We start from the raw sequence: 23,728 nt of genomic DNA on the forward strand, positions 1-23,728 counted from the left end.
TGTTGCCTTTCTAAATCTCAGTATGAAGGTACTAGACTAGAAATCCTGTCCTCGGAGCATAGGCTACACCAGGCCTTCAAGAATCTGTGATGCATCGCATCCCTTCACATGCTTTTATTGTCCATCACTGGATCTCTTTTCTCCTTTACATCCTGCACTGCCCTGTTCCACAGGCTGGGGGAAGGATGCCATGGCCTGACTTCTCAGTGTGTGTCCCACTGCTGACTGTGCCCCAGCTATGCCAGGCAAACTGTCCCACTCCCACCCCCTCCTCTTGTTGGCCCCAGATTGGAGCCCCTGAGAGGTCTTTGTCCGCCTGTTGAGAGCAGCCCCCGTTCCTCCATTCCCACATGGCGCACCCTCCCCAGCAGCCCTCTCCCCATTCAGCAGTTTGGGCTGAAAGAACCTTGGCTAATTACGCCGGGCTGAAAATTACCACTTTGCCTGTTGTCCTGCTGCTGGGCCCATTTGTGTGGGGCCTGTAGTTAGAGGGAACAAAGTCCCCCCCGTGGAGCCAGGCAGGCCCCAAGTGTGAAGCTACAGGTACAAGCAAGAGGGGAATGAAGGGAATAATTACCAGCTTCTCCAGGTGAAAGCCCCGTTAAAACTTCAATAAGCCAATTAGGGGCCAGGGTGTGTGTGTGGGGAGAGTCTCCCCCACCTATAACTGATTCCCACCAGGCAATTAACAGAAATCATTTCACGGAGGGGAGGATAAGAAATGGCTCTTAGAATTGTCTTGTGGTGGGGGGGGCCTGAAACAGCACGACTGCTGCAATGGTCCTCATGTACTCCAACCTCCCTGCTCACTGTGTGGCCTGAAAATGTTGGTGGGGCTAGGAGGAGAGGGAGGAGGGAGGGAAAATGGCAAAGAAAAAGGAATCGCTGGAGCTTTACACCTGGGCAGGCTTTGAGAAAGCGAGGGCTGGAGTTCAGAGCTTCTTGTAAGGCTGTGTGTGGGCCCAGAGCACCGAGCTCAAGGGGGCTGCTGGGTCTGGGGAAGTGGGCAAAGATTGAGTTAGGGTGTCTTCCCCCTGGGGGTGAGGGGGAAGGGTAATGGCTCTGAGCAGAGTAGGGAGAGGAAGTATGATGGGTGTGAAGGCTGGAAGTGGGTGTGCAGGTTGGTGACAACTGAATGCCAGGCGCTCGGAGATCTGCCAAGATGCATGAGAGTCTGTTGGTACAAATGGTGCCCAGTGTCTAATACTGTGCATGCGTCTCATCCAGGGATCATGCTTTTCTGCTGCTCAGTCAGCAGCTTCACCTGTTCCTTCCTTTCAATTCATTCCGAAAAACCAGGGAATTTTCTCAAGATAGAGCTTTTATGAAGTTATCTTGCAACTCCCATGTACTGTATTGCAGATGGTATGTGCAGCAGTTGGAGGTAGAGTATGCTGTCTGGTGGGTACCTCGCAGGAGTCTTGCCCTTTGCTGTTTGAAAGGCTCCTCTGGGGAGTAGAGCAAGAATAGAGCATAGGATGAAGTTGCTACAGATGGCTGAGATTTCTGTAGTGAAGTTGGAAGGGAGAATGCATTGTGTGAGTAAAGAAGTTGAGATACCAGCTGTGGTTATTTCACCTGCACTTGAAAAAGAAACAAAAAACCCAAATAAACCTTTAACTCCTCAAAACACACATGTAACTTTAGTAGCCACTTCCTTTGAATTTCTAATGTTATAGCTTCTGAGCATTAAAAATGTTCTTTGAGATTTTGTTCTGGTTACTGATAAGCTGATGTAACTGTGCTGTAGTGGTATTTAATCACCTAGTCTCAAACTGACCTTAAAGTCCCTAGATTTCGTCTTTTTTCTTCTGTTTCTCCCCCCTTCTCTTTCTCTGCAGAAAGCTATCTGTGGTAGGAACAGAGAACCGTATCTCTTGCACAGCCCAGATTTTAGACTCAGAAGTGATTTCTCAGTTGAGTCATGTTTCTTTATTATTCAGCTTCTAATATGTAACCCCAGTGGTTGCCTGCAAAGAGAGCTCTGCTCACAGAAAGGCCTGGTAGGCATGCACAGACAAATCAGTTTTGGCACAGGCTTTGATTTTTGGTACAAGTTATTCAGATCGGTGCCTGAATTATGTACTGGAATAAATTTCTGTTATGGTTAAGGAGTCTCTTTTTCCTGGAATAACTGTAATAACTTGAACATCATTCGGGGTTTAAATTTGGTCTCAAGAGAGATAAGGAGGAATTCTTGTACAAACACTTCTGCATGAACAACTATCCAGGCCTGGCAAGCCCAGAGGTTTGGGGAGTGAGGAAAGATGAAGATTGTTGGCCATACCATGTAAATATGTATTTTACACTGTTAAAAATAGGTTCTCAAGACTTTTCCTTCTATAAAGAAGCAGGATTGATGTCAAATACTTGTGTACCTACAGAAGCAATTCTGTTTGAAGTTCTGAAAAATGACAGCAGCACTGTGAAAAGCACCGTTCCAATATTCCTCTTGTACAGGAACACTCAGGATCCACAATCAACTTTTATAGAGCCAGTCTGAATGTGATCCCCTTTTGGACATTTGCTTCTTCCTAAAAGCGTGTGTTGTGTGGAGTATTGGAGAAAGCAGTGATACTTAGATGTGAACAGCCCTAGGAACATCAGGACTGTTTTGTGGATTGAATCACTAGTTTCTAATCAAGGGTATTTCCCCGTTCAGTACTGTAGTGTGGAAGAGTGTGCATGTATTTGTCCTGTCTGGAATCTTTGTCTTGATGTCATTGAGCTCAGTTTTTCTCCAGAAATGAGGATTGTGCTCTGTATGAGGTGGCTTTTTTTCACGGAACTTACCTGGTGCAGGGCTGCTGAAGGGACAGTGATCAAGGTTGCAGGTGACTTGGGCACAGAGTATGGGGTGAAACTGCAAAGCAGTGAAGGCAAGATGGAGGTGTCTAGATTGGATATAGGCTAAGAAGCTTGCTAGAGTAGCGGTGATGTGTCTACTATGCCAGGAATTGGGCTTTTGAGGGTATTAAAAGCTTTTTCTGTTCTTCAGCCTGAGCGTCTCTGAAGTCTGGAGGAAGACATGAAGTTAGAGGCCAAGGAGGAAGGCTGGAGAGGTGAAGCTGATGTTCCCTCTACCATGAGGCATGAAGTAAATGACCTAGGAGGCAATGACATAAGCATTTATTTTATCTCATGAGCTGGAGTTCTGCCTCAAATGTGACTTCATGTTTCAACCCGCCATCTCTGCAGTGCCCTTCAGCACAAAATGTAAATGCCTTCTTTCTGGAGACTACTTTTTAGTGTCCACTTGAGTTGGCATATGAATGAGTTATTAGTCCATCTGTTCATGCATGTGTCATTGATGCTTCTTGCCAAGAGCACAGCATTTCTTCTTGGAGCTGTAGTGATTGTCAGCATTGCAGGGTTCATGGTCATCTCTATGCCTTTTGCTTTCTCTCTGTGCTGAGTCCGTGGTGGGGTGTGGCAGAGCTCTTCTGTACCTTATCTGTGTGACATTTATGAGTTATATATCAGGAGCACAATGTAACTCTGAGTTGACTGGTGTCTTGGGGGATGCCGTAGCCTGCACATGAGCTCAAAGAAGTAGCAGCAAACCTGTCAGAGCTTTCTAGTCTTTTTCTGGAATAAGCCTGGCTATTTGCCTTTAGCTGCTGGGTCTTTTCAGCGAGGTTATTCAACAAAGGTGAGGCTCTGCTGCAGTGAGATTCTTCTGCTTGCTCAGGTGAGCTTTACGTCCACCTGTTTTACCTGCTGATTTTTGTTGAATTTGTGGGTACAGAATGTTAACATATAACCCAGCTGTCTTGACTTCTGAGATACTGAAGATACTTGGTTCAGTTCTCTGGTCATCCTGTGACAAGTACAAAGTATAGCTAAAGGAACTGGTCTGGGACAGTGAAGGGGCAACACCAGCCTTTCATGACCACCCAGTCCTGGGTTTGTCCAGCATTGCCTGCATCTAAGGCAGATGAGATTTCTTGTATGTTTGTGGTGCCTGCTTGCTCATAAAGAAGAAAATGCTAAACTGATGCTGTGCTGTTTTGTTTTTTTTTTCCCTTGCAAATTAAATGCCCCTGGGGAAGGAGCACTTGTACTCTTTGTGTTTATGTGATCTGTTGGAGAAGTCTCATGCTGGAGGTGGCAAAACTCCCTGTGCTGGGTTTCTGACCCCCTCCTCTCCCCTTCACAATGTTGTTACTGTTGCATCTGCTCTTCAGCAGGGGCTCCATCAAGTTTGTGTGACCTTAGCGCTGTATTCATGCTGGAGGAGTTACCTTCCATAATGATGTCAACTGATGAGGCTGGCAGGATGGTGGCGGCCGCGATAAGACATGACATGTTCTAATGATTCGCCTTAGCGAGCTGTGTGTGTGTGTTGGGGGGGGCACCGAGGGGCTTGCAGAGGGGAGGTGGGGGCCCCACAGGTGCCGACAAAGACTTTGACCTTTGCTGCTATAATATCAGTGTTTCACAGGCAGGGCGGTTCGGTAACCCACTTTCAGCCCATCAAAAATTGATTTAATTGCAATTTTTTCCCCCAATTAGGAGCACTGGAGCTTAACTAATTGGAGTAATAGAGAGTAATAAGGCTCTGATAAAAAGCCTTCCTCTGCCTCCTTTGTATCTTGTGTCATCGCCTGTCAGAGGTCAGAGAGCTTGCATATTCTATTAGGCAGAGTTGCCTTCATTTGTACAAATTAGTTTACCCAACAGTAATTAAAATGCCAGTGCGGGTCGGGGAGAGCTGAATACAATTGATGGGCACGTTGGTGAAGGATTTGACAGCTCTGGTGGCCTCCCTTGCCAAAGCGTGTCAGTGCTGAATCAAAGGCTACACAAACCCACGGACCCGTGCGTTTAACCCGCGGCACTGTCGGCACCAACTGCTCTCTCTCTTCTCCTATCTCCTTTTTGGACTTGCTTTCTCTTCTCCTTCTTTTCTCATCTCACTTGAGACTTTTTAAAATAGATGTTTCCCATCTTTGAGCTGTCCTTTCTGTTGATTGCTTTCATAACACTGCTACTACCCCCCCATCCTGTCTCCCTTGGTTCTCCCCCTTCTCTCCCCCCACCTTCCACATTCCCAGCTGCAGGGCTCTGTCAAGTAATAACTTCTTTGTTTCCCAGTCCAGTGAGTCTCCATATATAATAGTTTCCAAAATGGAACAACGATGTCCAATTCCAGGGGGCAGGGGAGCGCGCCAGGAGGAAGGAAAAGGCTCTTGCACGTGTCAGGCAGATTCTGGATTTGAAATCCCTGAAAAGCAGAACAGAACTAGAAAAGCAATCTGTTTACAGTACAGGGGAAGGGCACATGCCTGGGGCACAAAGGAGGTGTAGTAAGAGGTGTGAAAGGAACTGTTTTATCCAGGTTCCTACAATGACTTTGCATTACAGGATTCCCAGCTCTGGCAGGACCCACTCTGGAGGCTGGGTTGATAGTGGGGAAAGTATTGTTCAATGTGACTTGTATTTCTGGAGCTGATATTATTTCCAAGCCTCGGGATGAACAGCATCTTTCCGAAAGGACTAATGGGCATCTACCTCTGTCCTTCTGGTTTGTTCACATCTGGCAGTGGTCTGTTCAGGATGGGGTAAATAGGGATGCTACACAAGTCAAACTGTAGTTGGCACCTTGGGTGCAGCTGTAGGATTATTGCAGCTGGAGTGTAGCCAGAGCACTACTGCTGTTGCCAGAAATGCCATGGGATCTCCATCTCTCAGATGAAGAGTTCTTGTGTTTCTTCCAACAGCACTGCCAGGGTGTGTGTTCTCTTTCATTTCCTGGCCCAGCTTCTGTTGTGGGGGGATGATGTCTAATGAAATGTCTCTTCTGCAACGTAGGGAAGGTCTGGCTTCTGGAGAAGCAGGCTCTTAGTTGTTTTGTTGGGGTTTTTTTCCTTGTTTATTCCTCTCCTCTCTGTCATTAGGGAGTTTCGAATAAAAAAAGAGGACATCAAAGTATCAGATGAGCTGGAAGATTCCTTGAGTTGGACAACAAACATACTTCTTTATGAAGTATGTGTGTCTCAATGCTGTGCAAAATTCTTGCTTTCCTGGTTTGGTTTTTGGCTTGGTTTTAGTTCCTAGAGGATCCCTGTGAAGACAACATGCCCTGTTATGGGAGCCCTACAATGGTGCTTTTTTACCCCTTAGAAGGGCCTATTAGAGGGAGCTTGTAGTAGCTGCTCATGGTAGCCAGCAGCTTTCAAAGGACAGAGGGAAGCTTAGGGGAAAGGGGCTTTACATCTCCAAGGCCATCTGGAGACTGGCCAAAGCAGTTTATATGGTGGATGTCGATGCAAATGATTAGTGTCAGTGTACATCAGTGCATTGGAGGTACTTCAGGTAGATGAGTCATGCCTGCCTTAATATATTTAGGGTGTCCTGTACTCTCCTCTTCCCAATCTAGTCTCTCCTCAGTCTGGCTGTAGAAAGCATTGTGGACAAAATGAATGACACTCTATATGCTAGTAACTCAGCTTGAATTGTTTTTCTTGGGCAGCTGGCAACAACAATTGAAAAAGCTGCACTTCTCTGAGTTGGAGGGTTTCTTATGTGTGCTCTGTGCTCTCTAAGGCAAAAGAGCCTTGTTGAAGATAGACTGAAAGAAGCAAGCCTGATAGAAGGCTTCAGCTTTGCTGAATGAAGTTTCAGAAGTTTTGGAGCCAAGCTTTACAAGCTTTCCTCCAATCTGCGTGTTGTTTTAGACATATGCAAGGTGACTTGTGTTGCTCTTTTGCCTGATGTAAAACTGTCACCTCTGAGAGGTTCCCACTTATGAGACACCTAAGGCTTCAAGGTGTGTGCCTGCAGGTTGGACTCAAGGTGAGAAGCCCTGTATTATGACCTGGAATCCAGACTTTAAGGTCAGTTCACACTCAGGCTTTGAGAATTTCTTATTGGCACCACTTCCTGTGCATGTTGTCTTGTGAATGCTGCATTCTAATGCTGCAGTGAAGGTGGCCTCCTTTGGTGGGAGAAGTCTTATCTTTGCTTGCTAATGGGCTCAGGCTGTTAAAGATAAGGCCTGCAAACCTGATCCTGCTGAAGTATGAGACAAAATTCCTGTTGACTGAATGGAGTCAGCTTTACCCAGAAGAGACTTGTTTGTGGCCCTGAGGCCTGTATTTGATGCTGGAGAAAAATCTCTTTATCTAATGCTTTTCTCTCTCTCTCTTTTTTTTTTTTTTTTTTTTTTTTTTTTTTTTTTTTTTTTTTTAATTTTTTTTCTTTGAGGGATGAGGGGTAAGGACCAAGGAGGGAAAGCTGAAGTCCAGAACTGACAGCATGAGGGAGGATTAGACCTAGCTGTTCCTCCCACCTTTTTCTCCCTGTTGGTGTGCCTCCATGGTAATTTAGACCTGTGGCAACCATCAAAGCCTTGTGCATACCTTCTGCACAAAGGGGTCTGTCTCCCACGTGAGGACGTTCTCTGCTGGGACAGAGTCAGTTTGTCCCCCAAAAGAAAAATCTTAAGCACCCAATTGCCTGCTTGACTGACTCCCTGACTGCTATTATGTTTCTAACCACAGTAATTGACTTTAGTAGTTATTAATGGATTATGACTGGGGAGGGGGGGACAAAACCCAACACCTAGCTTTGTAGCAGAGGGACCTCCTGACCAAAGTGTTGCTTTCCAGACGTGGGGCTTGACTGACAATCTGTCAAAGTGGGTGTCTTTTGCTTGTTTTCTCTGAGATAGGTGACATTGGCAAAAGGGAAATGTTCCCTTCTATCCTGAACTATGGTGGAGAGAAGGCAGGCATTGAACCATGAGACCATGTTTCCAAAGATGAAATGCTGCACATTTTTTTTTAATTGATCCTGGTGGGTGCTGCACAGCAACAGAAATTGGATTTTCTGTAGACTCTCAGACATTGGTCAGGGACTCACATGGAGAAGAATAATATGAGCACCTGCAGCACATGTAGGGACAGCCCAGTGCTACAAGTGCTTTGGCTGATTGCATGTGCACTGCCAATGAACCTGGAATTTTACATGTAAGACATCCTATTGGAGACGCTTTGAAATAGCTGTAGTTCTACAGGCCTTTTCTAGCCTAAAGGGCAGCTAAGGGTCACAGAACTTGTGGATACCTCTAAGTACATGAGTTTGGGTGGAAGAATAGAATAAGCACAAAAGAGAGCCTTGGTCGCTGAAGCCCTTTCTAGGTTCTTGTAGCTCTTTGAAATGGTTTGATGTTATCTGCTTGCCTCTTTTGCAGAGTGTTCTGTCAGTACTGCTTTGGCCTTCTGCTTTGGAGAAACCAGTTGCTCAGCTAAACCACAGAGATAGAAGAAGTCCTGAGTTCCAGTCTTGTTTCCATCTGGTCGTTCTCTGGCTTTCATTGAGTTGAGCCTGTGTTTACCACTTGGCTGCTGAGTGCCTTCTTATAGCAGCAGTAGTGCTTCTCACAGAAGTCAAGGATGCTGCAAGAATCCATTCCTGGTGCAGTAGAGGTTTGCAGACACCTTAACTTCCAAAGAAAGAATGCTGTAGAGGATGAAAGAAATGTTTAAAAACTCCTCTAACTGCTATTTTTACAGACATGACATTGTTTTCTTATTTTGCTTGCATCTTTCAGCTTCCAGCCCTGTGTCGTACTGCAAAAGTTCTTTAGGCAAAGCATACAGATGGCTTTTATTTAAAGCAGGTTCCATTTCCTGTGTTCATGCTATCCTTGTTACATTGACTTAAACATAGTTTTGGCATTTTATTCTTGGTAGCTGCAATAAATATGGCTTTGTGAGAGGTCATTTGTAACTTACTTAGAAGTTCCTTGTATGAACTGCTTCCTCTTATTCAGACTGAGAATGGGAAGCTGGCACGAAACAAGCAGTGTGGTTTGGAGAGCACAGCACCCATGTTCCTGATGCTTGATTTTAAGGATTTGTTCTGTCTTATGAACTAGTGTGAGGCCAGTGGGTGTCAGGTAACCTCTGGAGCTGGCATGTGCAGCAGGGACATAGCATTGCCAAGAGGACTCTGGAGTGGACTCTGCTGGAGGGTGTAAACTGAGCCAAATATTGCTGCAGGAGAGCTGTGCTGCCTCTAACTCTAAGAAAGTGCCTAAGCACTGGGGAGGGCAACCTGATCCAGCTTTGAAATTGGCCCTGCTTTGAGCACGCTGGACCAGAGACCTCTGTTCTATGATTCTTTAGGCCTATGATGCTGCAGCCAGTTCATGATTGTACTCAGAACTTGCCAACAAACAGAAGTGAGACATGAAGTAGGAAATAACAGTAAATTTTTCATGGAATCTTTCTGCAGCTTACAGCGCTGATTGTGTATGAAACATGCTGAGTACTGTACCGACTGATTTGAAAATGTTTACCAATGATAATTCTCTGCAGTTGTGACCTGCTGTATCTGGGAAGCTCAGCTAGTGAGTCTCGTGGCAGCTATCTCTTTGCTGCTTCCTATCCCTTGTGAAATGTGGTGGGACATGTTGAAATCATCTTGAACCAGAATTCAAAGTCTGTTTTGTAACCTGTTTTCTCTGATTTGCTCATGCACTTTCTTCAGAACATGAGGATTAGTAAGTGGTTTTTGTTTGTTTCTTTGTTTTTTTAAACAGCTCATTTGTGACGGGGACAGCCTGCTGTGGACACACCTCACCTCTGAGAATCTGGGACCTTGAGAGGTGAGTGAGCTTCCAGGCTACAGGGAGGGACTTGGCAAGAAAAATGAATAACAATGCAATATTGGACATGCTGCAAAAGGGTAAAACTCCTTTTGTCGACATAGTCAAGGGATGATAAAAGATGAAATGTATTGCAGAGTGGGGGACAAAGCAAACTGATGTGAAAAGGCATATGTGGGTGGTGGTTCTGGTTCAGGAACTTGGCTTTTCTTCTCAGCTTTTCCAGCTGATGGTACAGCCATCCTGGTTTCTTCCCATTACCTGTATACAGTCGAAAAACACCCATTACACCCTCCTTTCATCTGTCTCTGTTGATGCCTCAGTCTCAGCCAGAGGAGGTGAGGAAGGTGATCTTTATCCTCCCATTCACCTACTTCTCTGTGCTACTGGGAAGCCAGAGGCAAACACAGGCTCTGAAGTCACCTTGTCCTGGCTGGCAATTCCAGTAGCGCAGAGAAGTGAGGTGTGGCAACAAGTTATCTATGGAAGTGACTGAGGCACCTTGTCTTCTCTTTGTCCTAATAAGCACCGAGGAGGTTAATTGCTGTGGCCTCTGATTTGGGGTCTTTGAGTAGTTCCTGTTTGGTGAAGGTGCTGACCTTAGGAGCTGGGGAAATGTTGTTCTCAAATCTTGATGTGAGACTCAACTGCTGACAAATTTGAAACTCTCAGCCTGAGGGTCTTAATGTAGTGATGGACAGATAGCAAATATTTCACAGGATTATTGGAACAGCAGCCCTGCCTTCCAGGACCAGAATTCTCTGGGTAGGAGTGGCGTGGCCCAGATTATTCAAAGGAGTGCTGTCAGGATTGAGGTGGGCAATGGCAGAAGGGGCCTGAGGGATGTCAGTAGAGCTGTATTTGGGAAAAGGGGGTGGAGGAGGATTGGTATGGACACAGGGTAGGTCTGAGATCAATTGCCTTCTAATCTATAGTTTAAATAGTTCAGATTGTTTAAGTCAATTGTATCAAATATAAATTTAAACCAGCTGTTTTTTTTCTCTGAAGTAGCAATAATACTTTGCAACAATGCATCTTACAAAGGACAAGCTGGAGCAGGAAAGAGCACCAGCACATTTAGTTATGGTGCATGTTTCTTAGTGACCCATCCAGTGGTGCCTTTGGAGTACCCCAGAAGGATGCAGGATGGGCTGTGATACCCCTGCCCATCAAGTCTTCTGGCCGTTCTTGAATAGAGGCATCTGACAGGGGTGAGGAGATGGGCAACCCTCTCCCCCCTACCCCAGCCTTTCTGACAGCCTTTCCCAAGGAAGCCTGAAGAGATAATAAAGCTGTGTAGAAAATAGGATTAAGGTAATGAACAAGCACAGCGGAGTTTGATCTTTCAATAATGTAAAAGCCTGAGTGACAGGCAAATAAAAAAGCCAAAGCAACCTAGGCCACTGGGCCTCTGTTGAAATGGCTAGAGTGTCAAACTTATTCTTCCCTCTTCACCTGTCACAGCTGGAATGCACCATGCCACTGGGCCTTTTCCTCTGCAGGGACCTGTGTGTGAGCTGGTAGATTCGTCAACATGTGTAGGGTTGGAGGCTGAGTAGGAAGCATGACTGTGACTCTAGCATGTAAAACTTGATGTCATGATTCATAGAAAGGGAGTACAGAACTGTCCTTCCCGGTCTTGACTCTCCATAAACTGTTTATCTTCCCAGCAGAGGTTTGCATCCATCTTCCAAGGCTCCAGTGATTTGCCAGAAGTGATCTTGTAGGGAATACTGCCTATTCCTTTGAGGCTTTTGAATGTCGTCTCCCTGGTTAGACTCCAGGAGTGAGAGTGTGGCATGAAAACTTAAAATCTTAGAGCCACCCAGGACTTCAAAACTCCTCCTGTGCTCAGTGTGTCCTTATAACATTTGGCTGACAGAGCCAGGGCCTCTGAGTATGCTGCTTATCTTTACTTGTGGCCACAAAAGGGCCCAGAGGCTGACCTGCAGAGGCTGAACATGACAAGGATATTATGTCTAAGAACAGAATCCAGATAACTTCTGACAAAAAAAAATAGGCAGGGTAGAATGATGCATAAGGTGTGTTCTTGAAAACCACAGGATCCTTAGCACCACTGAGGTGTTTAGTGTTGTCCAGGATCAGTTAGTTCAGTTAGAGGAGTTTTCTTTGCATCAGGGGGTGAGTAAGTAACAGTACAACAGTTTCTGTGCTATTCCATTGGGGTAGGTGGCCTTTTTACTCAACAGCTGAGACCTGGAACGTGCTACAAAAGGATTTATAGCTTAAATAACCTTTTGTGTAGTGATCATCTTAGTTCCAGGCCAGATAAGTTCTTGGCTGGTGCTTGTCACTGTTGGTCATGGTATGTTTTGTATTTATGACCTTTGCTGTTCCCTGGCCCTGGGGCAGCCATTCTCATCCCTCCAAGAGGAAGGGGATAATATCTTCACCTGTAAATATGTCCTGTGCTTTGAAACGGGCTTGGTTGGTTTTGGTGTAAAGGAAATTTTTAGTGGGGAAAGGAAACGCCTCTTGCTGCATCCCACTCCCATAACTGTCTTTCATTTCTGACTCTGCTGAGATGATGGCGTTGGATCAAAGCCACAACAGGCAGCAACAAGCAATTGTCAAGAGAGTCTAAAGCAGGGAAATGACTGCATAATGCCAAGACACTGTTTCTGATGGCTGAAATTCCAGCTGCTGCTACACCTGGCCCTGTCTCCTGTAATGAAGGAGGATTTAGATTTTTTTCTTATGCTTTTGAAGCTAGCTAACTGCAATTCTGGAGGACATCTCTCACCCCACACATGCTGCATTGTGCCATCTGATTGATTTTAGATGTGGGGAAGTTGCTGTGCACCTATTCCTGCTCTGGATCAAGGTCTATATGTGGAAGGCAGCTGTGAGTAAGTTCGGTGATTAGAGACCTGCAAAAAGAACAGTGAGCAGTATGGGCAGCATGATATTAACCTCTGTCTTTACATCAAGTATCAGGGCTTGGTTGAGGGCTCCTTGTCCTCTTCCAAATCCCCTTATCCTTCCTTTAGTGAAGGATATGATGGCAGCTGCCCCTCTTGCAGGTCATGTTCCTCTGCTCACTTTTGCATTTCTCTATTCAGACAATCCTGTCTTGTTTGCCAGTGCAAGTGTGTGGCTCAACAGAGCAGCCACTTAATGGCAAGCAAGAGAAAAGGAAACCTTATTCAGATCCTCCTCCTCTTTCTTCTTCTTTTGCCTTTGGAAATTTAAACTCCTTGGAAGATGAGGGTCATGCACCACTAACAGCTCCAAGGCCAGCATTTGTCATTTGCCTGCAGAGAGCTGTTGCTTCCCATGTTATTGGGGTGGTCTTGCATGCCATTAGGAAACAAATGCCCCTGCCTCAAGGATGCTTCTCCATAAGATAGAATACTCCAGAGGTCTCGTTGCAGAAACTCTTGGAGCTATTCTGCAAAGCCTGACATTTGAAATGGACCAGTGATCTGTCTCACATGTAGTCTTCATGCTATAAACACTTGGAGTGCACAAATCCTACAATGTTCTTGTGACATAACATGACAAGCTGCAGGGCATGAGACCTGTGAAAACTGAACCAAAGTTAGCTGTGCCCTGCAAGCCACCCAGATCCTCTACCTTTTAAATATCCAGTCTTTGTCCAACTCCTCCCTCCTTTTGAAGGTATTTTTGGCAGAGTGGGGATTCTGTTTGTTTGTTTTCTGGTTTTTTGTTGTTTTTTTTTAAGAACCCTCTAATTTCTTGTTCGGTTTTTCTCCCTCTCGTGAGCCCTTTGAAAGTAACTTTATGCCGTCACTGACACCAAACTGACACTTTGCGTTTCCCCACTTCTTATCCCTTTATGGCAACAGATGTTGAAATTTTGTATCCCTTTTATCTGTCCCTCTTTGCCCTCTTCCTGTAATTAGGTTTCCCTTGTTAGCAGTACAAAGTGGCCCGGTTTGCTGCCTGGCCTTTTGAGCCATTGTGTCAGAGCACATTTTTTTCCTCCTCTTTCGGAAGAGTTCCTTCCCCCTTAAGTAATAGGTAGGGTGTGGGCCAGAGCTGTGGCTTTTTCTTGTTTCTTTGTTCTCCATTTATCTCTGCCACCTTTTTCAAAGACATGGAGAAAAAAAAATAGAGTGCATGGAAGGGGAAGATACAGAGTTGCATTTCTTGACCGTCAGGCCCCCCTGCTCTTCAGGTGTTCAAGGCAGGTGCCTTTGATGTCTGCAGCTTTTGGGGATGTGGGAGGTAGAGGATACATGAGAGTGACTTGGGAGTGGAGGAGAAGGGAGATTCAGGTGTATGGATGGTGCCCTCAGCAGAGGCTTGGGGAGGAGTCTCAGGTAGCCAGGCAGCTGCTGAGCAGGTTAGTAATCAGTTCTGCCTATTGTGCTATTGCACTATGCTCTTTCTTTCCAAGAGCCAGCAAGAGTGTTACCGTCCTAAGCAACTGGCTGAAGTTTGCTAATGTGCTGCTACTGTATCTCTAGTGTGCTTCCATGGGTCCCTCGCTAGGTTACATCTGTCTGGGCCATGGAGGGGGCTAGAATGAATTGCTGTCTTTTCAACTTTTGACTTACGTTGATCTGCATCCATTTTGGTGGCTCTTCAGAGCCCATGGAGTTAAAATTTGTGCTCTCTGTACTGGTCGCAAAACAGCAAGTGTAATTTGAGAGTTGAAACATATAGCACTGAACACCCTGGTCAGCTGATTGCTACTGATGATTTCCTGGTTAAATCTAGTCCTTCTTGACTTTGTCTTCTGTTCTGCTCCAGTTTTTTAATTGTGTATAAGTAGATGAGTGAAATGAGAATATGCAGGTCTAGTTCTTGGTTATAAGTCTTGCTGAATGTTTTCAATAAACATTTTTAATGTAGAAGCTTGGCTCAAGGCTTTTTAGTGTTGTGTTCTAAAATAATTTCTGTAGAAGAGCATTCTCTCCAAAGCTTTAAGTCCAAGGTTTATGCAAAATTTAGACCCTCTAATTTAATCACCAAAGGAGCTGTTGGGTGAAGAAAGCACATATATTCAGGACTGGAGTTGCTAGATCAAAAGGAAATGTAACTGACTCCAACAAGTGTGGGGAGTCTGTCAGGCATTTAAACTGGATTTATCCAGTCACAGAGAAGTGGATGCATATGTCTGATAACAGGAGAAACAAGCAATAGCAAATATTATCCTGTCACTGATACCAGTTTCACAGGATTTGGGGAGCGGAAGGATAAATGCGTTAGGTGTAGAATACCCTGTCCAGCCTGCTTTTCTATAGATTCATATAGAAAAGGCATCTTTTTTTGCCAAGGAAACTCCTACAGGTTTTGTGGGAAAGAGGCTCCCTATTCCTTTCAGACTTGCATTTCTTTCTCAGCATCTCTGTCTTGGCTGAACACAGTTTTAAATCCAGACCTTGAGATCTTGAGTGTTGTTGGAAGCAGCTCACCAGGTCTATAGTCAGCTTGAGCCTGTTCTGGAGAAAGCTTGCTGGTGCAGGGAGCCTCTTAAGTGGTGGTTTCTTGGATGATTGTCACTTCTGGAAGACTTTGTTGTGTTCAGAACTCTGTCTCCTGTCTATAATGGATAGCCTCAGTCTTGTCGGTGCACTGTATTTCCATGGTATGCATGTTTTCTCAAAACTGAGGCCTTGTTCTTCACTGATTTCTGGTTGGGTTTTGGTTTTTTTGACACCGTGTTTCTGAACTCTCTCACATAAGCTGGGCATCTTCTGCTTTCTTTTTGTAAGAGGGCACTGGTCCATCTTAACCTAAATGTAAAATCATTGTAAGAGGAGGAACATACAGGTGTTTATCCTAAATTCTTTCTTCCCCATGGCAGTCTTGGTCCTGTCTCACTAGAAAGGACCATGAGGCCAGCTCCTGCCTTTTGGATGTGTGCATGTTCAGGGCATGCTGCAGCCTTTGAGCTCTTGTTCAGGCGTATTTATGACAACTTTACAAGGCCCTGAACAATCAGAGAGCATGGATGGGGGCTGGACACTCCAAGCACATCAATCAGTTTCATCCCTCTGAGCCAAAGCAAAAGTAATCTTTATTTTTCCCTGGGTTGAGAGAGAATCAACAGAGGCAAGAGAGAAGAATGGGAAGGAGTGAATGAGGAACCCCCTCTGTCACTGGCTAGTGGTAGCTCATTTAAACAGATGGCTTTGTTTTGATTTGGACTCTCCATTTTTTTGTCTCCCCACTAAAGGAGACCTGCAGAGCTCTGTCCAGAAAGGGAGCAATACAGCCGCCTGTTCCCACACAAGTGGAGCGAAAGGCGAGAGGCTTTGAGAATTCCCTGCTTCTTTTCCTCGCCTCCCTCTTTTTCTCTTCCTCCAAGAAATCACAGTTTGAGAATTCCCCCCTACTCCTCCCGTTGGAAAGAAAGAGAAGACATTCTTGACATTCTTTGCAGAGAAAAGGGGTTAAATGTCTGAATTTGGGGGTCACCATGTTATACAAATTGCAATCTAATCGTTTTTACAAGAACACACGTGTGCTAAGAAAAGGAGCCATGAACAAGAAAGAAAAGGGGATAGACAACCTTTTTTGTCCTATATATTTTTTTTTCCCCCCTCAAGGTTTTGGACTATTGTCATGTCCTGTCTCTCTCCCCTCCTCACCCCCGAGAGGGAGAACATTGGTTTTATAGTTAAATTGGTTCGTAAAGCAGAAGGGCTTGGTGCCATTTCTGTTTGTTTTCCCAAATAAAAGCCCCAGCAGGGTCTCTTTTGCACCGTTGTGGCTTTATTTGAAGAAACTGGCTTTTTCCCATAGCCCAGTGTGTCAGTTTATCCTCTGAACTTAACCTTACGGGAACCCGAACAACAAAAACTCACAGGGTCCCAGAGCTGGAAAGGTAAAGAAATTGTATCTTTTTATTGGACCATTTAAAACGTGTGTGGGCCAATTCAGAGAAAGCAGAAGAAAAGAAGGCAAAACTCCCTCTTCTGTCTGTCCCCTCAACACAATCTCAGACCGTCGTTGGTGTCTTTCCCCCCTACTGCCTCAGGTCCCTTCAGCTGCACTGAGGAATCAGAGAGAGGCATTTGCCCTGAAAATCATTTGAAACAGCATCTCTGAGCCATTTCACTTGGAGGTGCTCCCTCAAAACTCCCCAGGCCAATCCCACACTTCCTTGCAGGAATTGGTAGCCTGGTCTAAATGCAGGGGCAACTTTGGGGTAGGATAGAAGAATTACTTTGCCAAGGGTCTGTGTTTCTCCCTATGGACAATACAGATGTTGTTTGGTCAAGCTTTTCCTTTCTTAGCATAAGTTGGTGCATCCCCTCAGTGCCTCAGCTGGCATTACAAAGCACCTGGAAGAGGCAGCAGCTCAGCTCTTCCCTTTGGTTTTGATGCAGTCTCCAAACTGGGTGACAGAAATTGTTCAAATGCTGCAGTTGGGATAATTATGTTTAAATGGATTTGTTTTCCTTTCTCTGATACTCAGATCAAACATCCCAGTGTTTGAAAGTGAACAGGGCTCTTTATAACTTTTTTTTAAAACTATATGCTTCCCACCTGTCGTTTCAAATAGTTATTGGGGCTGGAATGATGGTTTAGAGCTCTGGTTTCTGAGTAGTCATCTGCTTCTGTGCAATAGGTTCTCCTCTTTGATGGATGATCACAGTTCACAGATGAGGATTCCAGAGCAAATGAATTGTCCTCAGTTTTGCACATCTCTGTTTTCAATAGATGTTCAAAATTCAGCAGTTTCCTAGAGTTTGCATATTTATATAATATCAGCTCTAGTGAATTGGGATCACCAGAAATTGAGGATAGGGAGAAAAATGTTTCATCCCAGCTTTTAGAGTGTAGTTCTTGCATACTAGAGACAGCTGGGCAAGAGCCCTAGCAAATGGGCAGCTTCCAGGGAGGTAGGTGCAGGCTTCTTTTGCACTCTTATCAGAAAGATCTAAGGGAGATCCTGAGCTTTTAGGGCCACACAAATAGTTGCAGTGGCTTGGGAGGATGTATAACTTAAACTTAGTGAAGCAGCATCCCATAGGTTATCTGGAAAGTAACAATCTGGGCTCTGCCCTTCCATGTTTGGTCTCACTTGGTCTTCACAGACACTTCCTGACTAACCTTCACAGCCTGTAACAAGGACAGGGCCTCTAAAGTACTGAGGATCAGCCTACCTGGGATTTGAAAGGTGTTTAGGTGAAAAAGGAACCACAAAGGAAAGAAGGCAGTTGTTTCCTGCTAACCACAAAGGAAAGAAGACAGTTGTTTCCTGCTGTGTTTGGCTGGTGCTGGTGAAAAACGTCCAAGATAGCTATGCCATCTTTTTCTGTCCCTCATGGAGAAGGTATCTTCTGTCCCTCTAAGTTGTTAGAAACCACTGGTGATGTGCTGGTGTAGCTGCTGCTATTCTGTTGTCTGTTAATGGGTTATCTTCATCCTTTATGGGTTATTAAGGATTAGCTGTGGGTTTTGCTCCCAAGGAAGGGGAAGCTGTTTAAGTATGAGATTTGAGGGAAGGGAGTATTTGAGACAGCCACTAGTGGACAATTTGTGAGCACTAACTTGTGATCTCAAGACTGGAAGAGTTTGGCGGCAGAATTCCTTTCCCAGCGTGGGGTCAGCATGGCTGTGTATGCTGCAGGCACATAGAGCTAGTCTGGCATGATGATAGCTATCCTGAGATACCTTAATCTGCTGAATAAAAGGGAAATACTAATTGCGTTCTGCATCTTTTTCACCTTAAGTGTGTCCATGCCAGAGCACATGAGTGTTTTGTTTGTGTGCCCAGTGTGGAGCACAGTAAATTTTCCCCTGGTGCCAGATGGTTAAATGCTTCACTGTAGCAACTACCACATTGACTCTGTAAATTGTCAAGGAGCCACTTCTGTTTCCAGGGGCTGCAGCTCCCACCTGAAAACTGCTTTGGCTGACCTGTTCTTGGGCCAGGAGAACCAAACTAATTAACAAGCCAGCAAAGCAAGGTTTACTTGGCTGCAGTAACTTGCAAGTCTCTATGCTCATTTTATGCCTACAGAGAAAAGCCAGTCTTTTTCTCTTCCGTTGTTTTTGTTGCCTGGGATGTGAAGGTAAGTGGAGGGAGGAAAACTGGTGTGACTCTGTTGAAGTGCTTGGGTAACACTGCAGTGAGGTGTGAAGGTATGGAGAAACACTGGGAGTGAAGCACCTGAGTGGTGCTCAGGGTCCAAACTGGTGGTGCTGCCTAGGGCTTGCTGGGATAGCTCACCTCTTGGGAGTAACTCCTTGCTCCTGCCTGAGCAACTGGCAGAAGACTGTCAGCTGGGCAGTCTGGCCCCTTATGTATCTCACAGGTAGTCCAAGGATTCTTGTCTGGGAGAGCAGCTGGCTCCTCCTCATACCTCTGTTGTATGTCTTACAACTCTGGGCCACACATACATCTTGTAGGATGAAGAAGGCTTTGCAGAAGCCTTAATAAGGCTGTGTGCGTGTCCATTTGTCCAGCTGGCTTTGCAGAATGGCATATTGAGGGGATCTGTGTACTTGGAAGAGCAGGGGAGTGCCAGAGCACTCATATCCATCCATGTCTCACTCCATGGTGGATCTGATGACCCATCTGTGCCAACCAAACCCCATTGCTCTTGCTCACGGTGTTCAAACCATGAATGCTTCAACCTCTCAACCCACAGACAGGTGCAGAATTGCTCCTGGGTTGTTTTACAAGTAACCTTCCAAGGGTTAATGTATTGTGAGAAGGTTGCAAAGGGCTGAAGCCTGGAATCCCCTCCATCCCTTGCCTGGAGAAACACAAAGTCCAATAAGCCAGCACCCCTGGATTCGTGTTGGGGGGGATTAATTCATGCACTTGATGTTAAAGCTTGTCCGAGAGGTTTGCATGGGGGGGCCATTGCTAGGGCTGGTTGGCCTCTCTAAATGGTTGCTAGGGCCCTGGCATCAAGGTCCAATGTAGCTGCCCACAGCCACGGTCACGGAGGGAATTACACAGCCACAAAGAAATTGTTATTCTACATAATCTGCTCTTTGGAGAGTGACTGTGGGGAAACAGGCTGGCCCCAGCATGCCGCCAGCTCTGTGATCATAGAAGCGTGCTGGCTGCAAAGATCGGCCAGGGCTCGCCTTCTGATCTGGGGACACCAGGGCTCGAGGCGCTAATCTGCTTTATCAGCGATTTCTCTCTCCTGACACAAAGGTGTTTACTTGTTTTAACATCTCCCAGGACTCTATTTCTCCTTTTGTGTGGTCTTTATCCCCCGACGAGGGCTTTAGCCCAGATTACAGACAGAATTAAGGCATTTGGCGATGTGCCTCAGAACTGTGTGATGCTGGATCAAGGAGCAGAATGTAACAAAATAATGGAGGGAGATGCTGAGAGTGACCCCACTGCGGGATCCGTGCTGTTGGCTTTCAGGACTGCTTCATTGTCCTGAGAACCAGGAGGCTGTTGGAAAGGGGTGGCCATGTACAGAGTTCGAAAAGCAGGTGCTTCAAGTTCTATTGTGTCCAGCATTTTTGATGTGGAGGGTGTGAGGAGAAGGAGAAGGAAAAAAAGGAGGGTTTGCAATAGGTGGCCATTTCAAGCAGCTGGGCAGATTCTCCACTCCATTCTCAAGAGTCTGTTATGTCTGAATATCACTGGCTGCTGCAGCAGGTGAAATGACACATGGGACAGGCTGTGCCATACACCTGATGCAGTTCTGTGTTACCCAGGGAAGGGGCTCAAGCTTCTTCTTGAAGGCTGGCAGGGCAGGACCTCACCAGGCACCACCCACCCGGTGTGCTGCTGGTTCTGCACATGAACAAGCAGCAGAGTGATACCACCACAAAGCACCCAGCATAGAGCTTCATGGAGATTTTGCTTCTGCTCTTTCACTGCAAGCAAGGAATTAAAAAGGAAGAAGGGGTCAAAAAAAGAAGAGAAAAATCTAGCCTTTGGAAGGTCATCTCCAGAGCATCATTGGGGTGGTTGCTTTTGACTTGTCACGTTCAGCCCCAGATACAGCGTTTGTAAATGTGTAACTGGAGGGGGTTGAGGAGAGCAGTCATGGCAGACTGGGTTGGGAGACTCTGATTTGCCTGTGGATCTGTGCTGTGTGCCAAAGATTTGGGGGGGGAAATACCCTAGTGGACATTATTTTGAAGGACAGAGCATGGGATGGGATTGAACAGGTAAATGGCTCTTGCATATTATTTGGAGTTTGACTAAACTGGGAGTTGTCTTCTATGGAAGTGGAGCCATATAATTCAGAATACTGGTCATTTCTCCCAAGGAAAAGGATCCCATTCTGCTGGAGGTGAGCTGTGCCCGTACCTTGGCTCTTCTTTCAGCTGGGACTCCTGCTGGTCACCCTTCATGACACTCTTCATGGTTAGTGGCCCAACCAGTAGCAGAAGCTGGGAGTGGGAGAGGAAAATTGTGTGGGCTTTTGTATTCTGTTATATCACAGAAATGAGATCTGGAAGACTTCTGTGACACTATCTCTGCTCTGGCCAGCTGCATTGGAAGGGCTTTTTACTCTGAATGACTCTTTCTCTAATATGTTTCATTGCAGTGGTCAGCTGTTGACCTGTTTAGGGACCGACTTCCACCGTGGAGCTGGAGTCCTGGATGTGTTCTATGAAACGCCTTCCCTTCTCCTTTCCTGTGGGTATGACACCTACATCCGCTACTGGGACATACGGACCAGCACCAGGTGAGCCTGCCCTGATGGCATCTGGGGCCCACACAAGGCTCCTGGACTGTCCTTGTGCAGTGTCTGGGAACTTAGCTCTCACTGAATTAGCTCCTTCAAGGCAAAGTGGATGGAGGAGTGGCGGCTCAGCCCTGCTCTGGTTTGTGTTGCCCTTGCAGGAAGTGTGTCCAGGAGTGGGAAGAGCCCCATGACAGTGCCCTGTACTGCATAAGGAGTGATAAGAACCATATGATTGCCAGTGGCTCTTCCTATTACGGTGTGGTGCGCCTCTGGGATAAGCGGCAGACTCGGTGCCTGCAGGTGAGCACTGGTGGGAGATGGGGCAGCAGCAGAGCTTCTCAGCTGTTCTCTGTGCCCAGTGCACATGCCTTGTGAGAAAAAGAAAGAGGGGCTGCTGGCCTGTCTTTGGGGCTAGTCCACCATGGCAAACCTAAGCTATATGCAGGGAAAACCTGCTTTGCTCAGACCTCTCAGCCTTTGGATCTGTAACACCAGCCAGCATCTTTGGGCTGACCTCGTCTCTGAAAGATTGATTCTCCTTTTTTCTGCAGAGCTTTCACCTGTCTTCACCCACCAGCAGCCCAGTGTACTGCCTCCGTTTCAGTACCACCCACTTGTACGCTGCCCTGGCATCAGCCCTGCACGTCCTGGACTTCACCGCCTTGTGAAGGGCACCACAGCTGCTTCTGGTGACCCCAGCTCAGCAGAGCTGACACTTGGCTCAGGGAATTGCAGGGCAGGAGAGGTGAGAAAGGCCCACAAGGCTTCTGAAGGGACTTTTTTCCTTCCAGAAAGCTACAATGAAGAGTGCACAAAGGGCCAGACTTTCTCAACCTTACCTGCCTGTTAGTAAAAATAATAGGCCAATTGACCTTTACCCTTTTTCTTTTGTGCAAGTCAGGAATTGTTTTATTAACTGTGTTCCTTTTTTTTATTTTTTTTTTCCTGTGGATACATCATTTGAGGGGCAAGTTGAGCCAGGATGCCCTATCAGTTGTGTGCTGGTCAGTTTGACATCAGCCAAGTTCTAAGCATGTGAAGCAAGACTAGGCTGTGTGTAGGGTGGACTGATTTGGTGGAAAGGAAAGATGCCTGGAGTGAGGCCCACCTTTCTCCTTAATTTGCTGTTCTGACAGCTGCTTGTGTTGTCCTTCACAGCCAAGAGCAACAATTGAGCTAAAAGGCAGAGCCAGCCCTGCTTTCAGTGTGCCTCCCCAAACTGGCTGTCAGGTCAGGCTATGCACTTGGCAGGGCTGAAATGGTCGTGTTTTGCTAAATAAAACTGAAAGGAAACAAAAGAGATTGTATGTTTTGTTTCAAGTTCTGAAGCGGCTGTGATGATACCTGTTGATTGCAGGGGCCTGGGTGGGTGGGAGAGGTTGGACCTATTTTCAGATGCTGTCTCCATGTCTAATAGATCTTTCTCCCTGGCTAAACCCTGTGACACTGCTGTATTGAAGGCAGTTCCCAGGAGCTTGGATCTCCTGTCATTTTTCAAACGACAATTCAAAAAGTAGGATCTGTGACTCATTTGGTGCCTGCATAGTGAAGCAGCAAACCAGACTAGTATGAACACCTGGATATGATTTACTGAGATCCTGCAGGCACATACAAGTGGGATCTGCTCCTTTTTGTGTCATCCTTCCAAATCTGATGTGAGTCTCTGAACAACCATAGCTTTCAGTGTGCTCTGTGCTGATTGGATGTGGATAATGGGCTGTGAGAAAATACAGTGATGCCTGGGGTCTGGCCCTCCTTGGAGAAGGAAGTGTGGGAACCCAATTGGTTGAGTTTGGGTATCCTGGATAGGTAAAGGAGAGGTTTTTATCACAAACTGAGAGCGCTAGGGTGAGCCACTCAGTATGGTGCTTTGTTAGAACTTAGTACGTTCATTTCCACTGTCAAGAGGCTGCTCTTCCCTTGTGATGCACTAGAATTGGAGGAATATGTTTGCTGAAGCCCCAGACTCTAAGGAATTGTCATGGTTTGAAAGCAGCCTCATCAGGGGAGCTATGCTAGGAGCCCATGAGCAGATCATTTGAAGGCAGGGTTTGCTTGGGTAGAAACTGTTCAAGTATGAACAAGGATGGAACAACATTCAGCAATCTAAGCAAGGGGATGGCTGTTGGAGAGGAGCTGGTAAAGCAGCACTATTACGGTTGTCCCTGTGCAGTGAGGTTTGCAAGGGACCATGTTTGTGCCTTCACAGAAGGGTGGGCAGCTGCTGCTTCTTAGGCAGTCAGTGGCCCAGCCACTGTTTCTCCTCTGTGCCATGCAAATGGAGGTACTGCATGTTGGTCCCTGTGCTCTGCGCAGCCCTGTCACGTTGTGGATGGCTGGCACTAAGGAAGCAGCTGCATGTCTTCCTCTTTACCCTGTTTCATAGGCTGTGCCCACTCAGGTCTAAACATTGATGCTGTTTGCAGAGATACCAAAGTCACGAGAGCATCCTTCTGACTGCATGGAGGAGCTCCATAACTGCACAGGAGGGAGC

At 46.1% G+C, this 23,728-nt stretch overlaps 1 protein-coding gene across 1 annotated transcript in view; it reads left to right on the forward strand.

The window, feature by feature from the left end:
• FBXW4 (F-box and WD repeat domain containing 4) overlaps window positions 1–22,532 on the forward strand; it is a 59,576-nt gene extending 37,044 nt beyond the window's left edge. The window contains exons 6-9 of the mRNA XM_088169245.1: window positions 9,551–9,616; window positions 21,094–21,234; window positions 21,393–21,534; window positions 21,786–22,532. Coding sequence (XP_088025371.1) covers window positions 9,551–9,616; window positions 21,094–21,234; window positions 21,393–21,534; window positions 21,786–21,902 — 466 coding nt within the window. The 3' untranslated portion in view covers window positions 21,903–22,532. The remainder of the gene's footprint in view (window positions 1–9,550; window positions 9,617–21,093; window positions 21,235–21,392; window positions 21,535–21,785) is intronic.
• The last annotated feature ends 1,196 nt before the right edge of the window (window positions 22,533–23,728 follow it).

The sequence above is a fragment of the Sturnus vulgaris genome, chromosome 8, assembly GCF_052056855.1.
Source record: "Sturnus vulgaris isolate bStuVul1 chromosome 8, bStuVul1.hap1, whole genome shotgun sequence".
NCBI classification, from domain to species: Eukaryota; Metazoa; Chordata; class Aves; order Passeriformes; family Sturnidae; genus Sturnus; species Sturnus vulgaris.